The 7,500-nt window shown below is 49.2% G+C and overlaps 3 protein-coding genes across 3 annotated transcripts in view; 2 read left to right on the forward strand and 1 right to left on the reverse strand.

The window, feature by feature from the left end:
* The window catches only part of LOC126574159 (lysine-specific demethylase lid), a 7,064-nt gene extending 4,835 nt beyond the window's left edge, over positions 1 to 2,229 (reverse strand). The window contains exons 1-3 of the mRNA XM_050234187.1: positions 1,671 to 2,229; positions 960 to 1,500; positions 1 to 708 (exon numbers count right to left, since the gene is read on the reverse strand). The exon at positions 1 to 708 is cut by the window's left edge and continues 2,025 nt beyond it. Coding sequence (XP_050090144.1) covers positions 1 to 708; positions 960 to 1,475 — 1,224 coding nt within the window. The 5' untranslated portion in view covers positions 1,476 to 1,500; positions 1,671 to 2,229. The remainder of the gene's footprint in view (positions 709 to 959; positions 1,501 to 1,670) is intronic.
* Positions 2,230 to 3,355: 1,126 nt separating this feature from the next.
* Positions 3,356 to 6,451, forward strand: LOC126574160 (ras-specific guanine nucleotide-releasing factor RalGPS1-like). The gene is made up of 7 exons (XM_050234188.1): positions 3,356 to 4,039; positions 4,105 to 4,432; positions 4,515 to 4,740; positions 4,811 to 5,036; positions 5,117 to 5,356; positions 5,435 to 5,791; positions 5,874 to 6,451. The coding sequence occupies exons 1-7, from the start codon at positions 3,663 to 3,665 to the stop codon at positions 6,124 to 6,126; spliced, it is 2,007 nt and encodes a 668-aa protein (XP_050090145.1). The 5' UTR covers positions 3,356 to 3,662; the 3' UTR covers positions 6,127 to 6,451.
* A 378-nt stretch (positions 6,452 to 6,829) lies between these two features.
* LOC126574161 (protein hu-li tai shao) overlaps positions 6,830 to 7,500 on the forward strand; it is a 10,313-nt gene continuing 9,642 nt past the window's right edge. Inside the window, exon 1 of the mRNA XM_050234190.1 lies at positions 6,830 to 6,923. The gene's annotated coding sequence lies outside the window, so the exon portion shown is untranslated. The remainder of the gene's footprint in view (positions 6,924 to 7,500) is intronic.

Raw genomic sequence — 7,500 nt, forward strand, 5'->3', positions numbered from 1 at the left:
CTTTTCGTCCTTTGTGTCCTTCGCTGTACCATTGGCAATGGTGGCGGCGGCAGCATCACGAGCAGCCGCCAGCTTGCTCGCAAACTCGATCATGCTTCTGTGGCGCAATTCCTTCTTTCCGGGCGAAGATTCTTCGGACGATGCGCGAATGCTACCACCGGCGCTACTGCTCGGTGACACTTTCTGGCCCTGCTGCTGCTGCTGCTGCTGCTGCTGCTGGGCAAATCGTTGAGAACGACGAGCGGCGGTGATCGGAGGTTGTACCTGTTGCCGTGACTCGATGCAGTGCGGCTCGTACTCGCAGTCGTCGGTTGGGTCCGGATCGATGTTTGCCAGGTCGACCACCTTGCCCGAGCGGTACACATCGAACGGGTAGAGGAGCCGCTCGTAGTGGGAGCGCAAGTTCGAGCCAACGCTTTTACCCTGCTGGTAACCCATTCGGCACGCCACTTTGGACCACTTGCGCTCCTTGGTGACAATCTCCAGGCCTCCCTCCTGGTTAACGATCTTGTGCAGTGTGTAGAGATCGAGCGGCTTCCGTTCCACCATCGGGATCTTCAACGTTGTCCCTTGCAGCTCGCAGAACTTGGCAATTTGATCAAGAAAGTTCAGCTTAATACGCGTTTCGGCTTCCAGCTCGTTCAGGCGCTGTATGCGTGGCGTAAACGTGAGCTTCTCAACGTCCACCGTAAAGGGCGGCTGCCACGACTGAGAACAAAAGAGAGGAGAAAGGAAAGACAAAAGGTACAGGTTACAAATTACACAAATCACACAACCACTGTCTGTCTGTCTCCTAGCAACCCGTCTATCGGTCTACAACAGGAAGGTTACAAGCTCGGCTCAACGATTCGCCACAATACCATCGATGGGCGGGCGGCCGACTATGGATGTGCGTGTTGCGAACATTTTTATAGATCAAACAAACATGGGAGCCGGGGGAGCGGAAGCGAAACACTTACACTTGGTGGACGAATTTTACAGATGCCGTACTTTTCGGCCATCGGTCGTATCTTGTTGATGTACACGAGCGGATTCTTGAAGTCTTCCTCCGACGGCTCAAACACCGGCGCCTCCGTCGGCACCTTGAACTGGAACTCGTCATATTTTTCCAGCGAGATGTGAGGCTTGTTGACGCCACAAACTCCACCACGATGACAAGGATGTTGGTTACTATGATTGTGTGCCGATGCTAGGAGTTGCTCGTCGGTTGCCATTCCTGTCGATGGGGGAGTGCCGCTGCTAGCCATCGCACCAGCCGCCGTACCGCCCTGGTTGTTGAGAGCAGCTGGATTGCCGTTGCTGGACAATCTGCCACCACCGTTCATGTTTCCGGATGTGCTGGTCATTCGGTCGCCTGATGCGCCGCCACCACCTGATGCCCCATAGTTGCTACTGATGTAATTGTCGCTACCGCTACCGCTGCCGCTACCACTGCTGCTGCCGTTCGTAGCGGATCTAGATTTGCTTTTCATCATTCGCCTCACCCGTCGTCATGCAAAACTGTTGGTTGAAGTTCGTGAAAAAGGGTTTGCGACGATGGGAAAGGGCGAAAGGGAAGGAACGTAAGAAAGGCACACGAATGAGGGAAATTATTTTATCGCAATCTTTTCGCATTTATGGTCGGGCCGTTATTAGCCCGTTTTTGCCAAGGACAGAAAATCGGTACATACTTTCCACGGTTTCACGTTCACCTTCTTTTATTCGCGTCGATCGAAGGAAGCGTCCACCACTTCTCACCAGTACACCACGGTACACGTACCTAGCATACTTGGGCGATAATTGTGTAGAACCAACAATGGTCACGGTGAGCGGCCCAACCGCCCCTCGATATTCGAGTTTTCACGCCACCGATCCGCACTAGCACACGAGAGGCTGGCCGATTGGCGGGCGGCCACACTTTTGCTGAACGTATGTTAGGATCACAAACAAATGTAGCAGCAACTTCCTGTAACATTACGGGTCTATCGCGAAATCCTTTCCTGTTCCATCATCTCGCTAGACACCACGAAATGAATTATGCATCATCTCCCGTGACAAGATGATAAATCGAGCCCAGGCTAGCTGGTGGATGAGCTGCCCCCCTCGGTAGATATGGCCACACACACAGGACTTGGCCACCGCGGAGTCACTTTGCTGGATCGTCGGCTTTCGGATCGGATTCACGGCAAATTAGGAAGTGGTTTCTGGACAAGCACAGCACGAAACAAAATGGAAGAAAATTATTTTTTGATCTTTCCCAACCAACACAATCGCCTACACAAACGCCTAAATGACGCCTCAATAAGGAAGCTTGTTAAGGCGTTTAACAAGGCCGTTCGTTGGTGGGGTTCGGGCTCGGCAGCTTTGCTTGCATCACTTACGGGAACAAAAATTTTCCAGCCCATTTCCAATTTTGTTCTGTGCCGCTCAAACTTCCGGCCGGATCTCCGGATCTTCTGTTCCTCGTCAAGAATCTCGAGTGTTGCGAATTTTCTGCCCTGCTTTTGCGGAAGAATACAGGTAAGCACAGCACAGCTAATATAGGACCCACCGAAAGTGCCACACACCGAAATACCGCTGTTGGTGGTGTTCGCGCGAGGCCGAATCAAGAATAGTATGATGTTCCGAGCGTCCATAAGATGGTTGCCGGATCTCCTCATCTTAAATGAAACGAAAAAACCATCGCCCCTTTCCCCCGATTCCCCCTGAAACCTCTTGTGTTTATTAATGTGCTGAACATATTATTTCAGCGTTCGGTTGTTTGATGGCCAATTAGTATATCAAGCATCAAAATGTCGTACAGCGAAGCGGAGAATGATAACATTATTAAAGTAAGTTCTGTATACTGGAAAGTTTACAATGGCCTAGTAGTAATATTCAATTTCTTATTTTCCTAGCGTCAACGGGAGCTCATAGATCAGCTCACCAAAGAGCACGCGGAAGCCATTCGGGAGCGGGATGAAACTTTAAAACAAATGGAAGAATTTGTACGTAAAGGCAGCTTCAAGTGCGAACCACTTCGCAAGAGGATCCCTGAGCTGCAAATGCAATTATGTCAAGCTGAAACGAAATATGAAAATTTGTGCACTCAAATTAGGATGTATTTCGATCAAATCGTACTTCCCGAAAATCATACATTCAGCTGCTAACAATCATACGAGCTGGTGCCATTTTCTCGCTTAAAACAATTCTTCCTAAATACATAGATACACACATTTCAGATATTTGTTATACAAACTACTTAAAAAAAGAGCATAACTATCGATAATCGATTAATTTCCAGGTACCGGTGTGGTAATTGATTAAAATAATATTTTTTCCCGGATTACGCACCCCAACAGTGCAGCAACCTTGGTATATCGAGCCCAAACTCTGTTTACAGTTGGTTCTTTCGTGGTTCCTCGTTGGATCAGAAAAGAGTCCTTTTTCACTATACTAGATGTAATATGCTTCAACAAGTTAACCACTGCACTGTACGTCGCTATCGTTTGACCAAAAACTCGGCTTAGTTAGTGAAACTCGTTAAAATATCTGCGATCAAAGCCCCCACAGTTATCGCTTCTGACGTTCGGTTGCTCCTAGAACACACAAAAACAACAAAAAAGAACGTCTCTAGAAAGTGTATCACACCAAAAGCAGCGAACGATGGTTGTAACTGGACCGACTGCGAACGGGAACAAATAATGCGCTATTCCGAAATTCCGCGTGATCAAACCGATAAACATACGTGCAAAGGCAAGCTCGGACGGCCGGAGAAAAGCATTCGCAAACCATCGACGGCAGCAGCGAGAGGCGATAGCAACGAATCGTATGATGGCGATGATGGACTCGGGAATGGTCGCTTCGATACCAACGGCGCATCATCGGTTCGCCAAGCACCGGAAACTACACACAAGGGCGCCCCGGATGGGACCATCGATGCTCCGCTAATCGAGGAAAGTAAACGGAAGGTCGAACGCAAGGATCGCCACTTGCTGGATGATCGACATTTGTGCCATAAAGCAACGACAGGATCAATCGAAAGTCTCAACGATGGCTGTTCGGTTTCATCTTCTTTTCGGTAAGACTACTCTACTATCGCAGTATGAACATTCGGCATCACAATGAGATGTTTCTGTTCCGCAGGCCCTGGCACAGCTATTCGAAGAAATCGTACAGCCTGCCTCCCAACACCACTATCAGTGACGTGGGTTCGATCGTGTTCAGCTGTCAGCAAGTATCGCCTGCCGAGCTGGCCAGTCAGATAACGCTGTTGGATTTCCCCACGTTCAACGCCATCCAGCCCGAAGAACTGACCGGGTGTGGTTGGACGAAAAAGAATAAGCACACCTTAGCGCCGAACATTGTCGCATTCACGAAGCGATTCAACCACACGACCTTCTGGACGGTACAGGAAATACTCAATGGCGTCAGCCCCAAGGATCGTGCTGAAATCATTAGCCATTTCATCAAGGTACCTTGAAATGAGCTCCTGTAACCTGTAACAACTGACATCACCGACTTACTAACCTTCCTTCTGGATGAACTGTTTTCAGGTGGCGAAGAAATTGCATGACATTAACAATCTTCACTCACTGTTCGCTATCATATCCGCTCTCAAGAGCGCCAGCGTGCATCGGTTGAAGGAAAGCTGGCTGCTGGTTTCCCGCAAAGATCAACAGCAACTGGACCGGTTGAGTCAACTGTTTGACGAAAGCGATAATTGGGCAGCGTTGCGCAAGTGTTTAAATCAATTCAAGCTTCCCGGTATACCGTACCTAGGTATAGCGCGTCCTTTTGGCTGCTAGATGTCCAGCTTAACGCGACGACTAACATGCTTTCCCCTTTGCAGGAATATTTCTCACGGATATTATATACATTGACCTAATGCACCCAAGCCAACGAGGGGAGGAGTCTCATGCACGGGAAACAAAAATGAACAACGTGCTGCGGATTTTATCAAGCTACCAAAGTTCCAATTATTCATTCATAAGTCCTGTCCAACCAACGCTGCGCTACCTCCAGTCACGGCGCTACATCGATGAGCTACAAAACATATTCGAGGAAGATCAATACAAGTAGCCTGCGATAACCTGCTGACCGTGTTTAAGCAACGGTTGCTTATACTGTGGAAACTGTTTTTTTTCTCTGCTTTCAGGAAATCGCTGAACCTCGAACCGGCCGACAGTGCCTCGAGTGCCACCGGCACTGTACGCTTAGTAAAGCCAAAGCCCGATTTAGCTGAAGCTGGAGCGCGAAAGAGTAAGGAAGACGTTACTGCTGGTGTAGAGGTTCCTGATACTAGTTTGTGCACGGCCAGCACCTCCAGACAGCAACCCACAACGAGCGGTAGACAGTTCATTCCTGGTCACAGAAAATGCTACAGTTTAGGGACAAAGTACGTACGGCAGGGCGGTTGACGGTTTAATGGATGCGAATCAACTCAGCTGGTGGTTTTCGCCGGTTTTCGTTGCAGCATATTTAATCCTAGATCTTCCGAATCCGTATCATCGGGATCGAGCACTCGGCAGGTGAAACCAGGCAAAATGAGGCACTTGCTAGACGATTCGTATGTGGAGGCACGTCGCTCGCACAGCATAGGTTACGAAGTGTCACCATCAGACACCGGAACCGATACAGAGCACGAATATCAAACGCCACTTCGACTGGTCGAGTTGGATCCCATCACTAGCGGTAATCTGGTGGAAGGCTATCTCAAGCGCAAGACCGTACTGAAGTATGGCCGCAAACCGACCGTTGCTTCCTGGCAGCGATACTGGGTGTTAATATGGTCCAATAAGATGATATATTTTCCACCAAAAACCTTTAAAGGGTACGATCGTGTGAAGCATTTCTCAGTGATTACCGATTGTTGTAATTTTTTTAAATGAATGGTTATGAACTCCCTTTTCCAGCAACGAACGAAGCAATTTCAAAAAGGAACCATCGAAAATATTCCCTCTAGAAGGTTGGACGGCCGAAGAGTCGGATATGCCGCTGCAGGACGAGTTCTTCCAGCTGGTCAACTATGACCGAGGGCACGCGTACCGTTTCAAGTCCGGCTCGAACGCATCGGCACTCCGCTGGTTGGCGGCACTGAAGCAGGTAACCACCTACAAGCCAACCGAACCGTCGTCCATCTCTCTCAATCTGATTTCATTTGAATAACTTGGCTCTAGCGCCAGCATTGTGGCAAACCAAAACGCTTGTGAACATTGGCTAATACTCACGAATGTTTGTGTTCGTAGACTGTTTAGTATCTCTAGTAGATAAGGCGAGATTATTTGAGTAGGCGTCATTTGGTATATGTTCTGTTTGGTCCAACAAACTGTACTTTAATTGCCTTCTATTTGCGACACTGCGGTAGGGAAGTGAACGAGCATGATTGTTAAATCGAAGTTGTTTTACGTGCATGGCAGTGATGGCGACAGGAAGGAACCATCACAAGCTTATAAGTGAGTAAACACGAATAAACGTTAAATATACAATCGTACGTGCTAGCCCTGCGACACTCAATTCGGGGGATTCCATCGATGAATTGATCGCTCAATTAAACTTGATTGCTCGCGCCCTCCTATGTCCGGTGAAGGATCAAATTCATCAATCGACACCGTGTCCGACGGCACCATGTGTTCGGTAATACGTTTATCAAGGCTAGCACCACCAGCGTTCTCCTCAGATGATGGAACATCCGCAATCTTAGAAGGCGAGGCACAAAAATCTCCATTAGGGTCCAACCCGAGGGTCCAACTGCCGTTTGCATAAGATTTGAACGGTGTCACGGTATCACGCAGTACCTCACGGGATCATGCAGTGTACCGCGAAGTATCATGCAGTTTCTCCCGGAATCATGCAACCCTCCTCTTCGTCACTTTCATCGGGTGAAAATTCGACGAAAATCGACAGGCCGTGAAAGACGCGGAAATTGGAAGATTTTTGGAGACCGACATCGACTGCATATACAGGTGAAAAACGGAGCAAACTAGGCGAAATAGTTGCTAGCGGGCGCACTGAAGCCGGCTAGGTGCATAGCGTGTGTGAAAAGGGCGAAATTGGCCGGAACGGAGTGCATGAAAAGACCCCCAAATTTCGGATGGCAACGGAGAGGTTGCTTCGATCGTGGGATGGGCGTGCCGCGCGCGATGTGCGATACCTACCGTGGAGAGGAAATGGAGAAATGTCTCGGCCAAGTGCGGCATGCGTGCTCATTGTGGGGCCCGCGGGATGATTCGGCGTTCGGAAGCAACGGGGGGAGAAAAGCGGTCTGCAGGAAGCTGCGAAGAACGGAACTAGAAAAACGGAATTCCGAACCAAAATAGTATCGATGAGGAAAGAACCATACAGTGCCTGAAGCGGGTGGAGGAGGAGACGGGTGGTGGTTTTAAAATGCGTCGAGCGGGGCGGAGGGGGGGTGCTCGAGCCTGCGGGATGTTTTGTGGGTGCGTGCGCAGTGGTGGCGTCGTTTTAAGGATTCTATTGCGCACTCATACGCACGCTCCTTGGGGCGTATAGCTTTATGTATGCATAATATATATACGCATA

Source organism: Anopheles aquasalis, chromosome 3 (assembly GCF_943734665.1).
Source record: "Anopheles aquasalis chromosome 3, idAnoAquaMG_Q_19, whole genome shotgun sequence".
Classification (NCBI taxonomy): domain Eukaryota; kingdom Metazoa; phylum Arthropoda; class Insecta; order Diptera; family Culicidae; genus Anopheles; species Anopheles aquasalis.

Coding starts and splice junctions, on each gene's coding strand:
- LOC126574160 (XM_050234188.1), top strand. CDS start 3,663: ATGCGCTATTCCGAAATTCCGCGTGATCAAACCGATAAACATACGTGC. Junction 5,357..5,434: donor TGCTACAGTTTAGGGACAAA/GTACGTACGGCA, acceptor TTTTCGTTGCAG/CATATTTAATCCTAGATCTT. Junction 5,792..5,873: donor CCACCAAAAACCTTTAAAGG/GTACGATCGTGT, acceptor TCCCTTTTCCAG/CAACGAACGAAGCAATTTCA.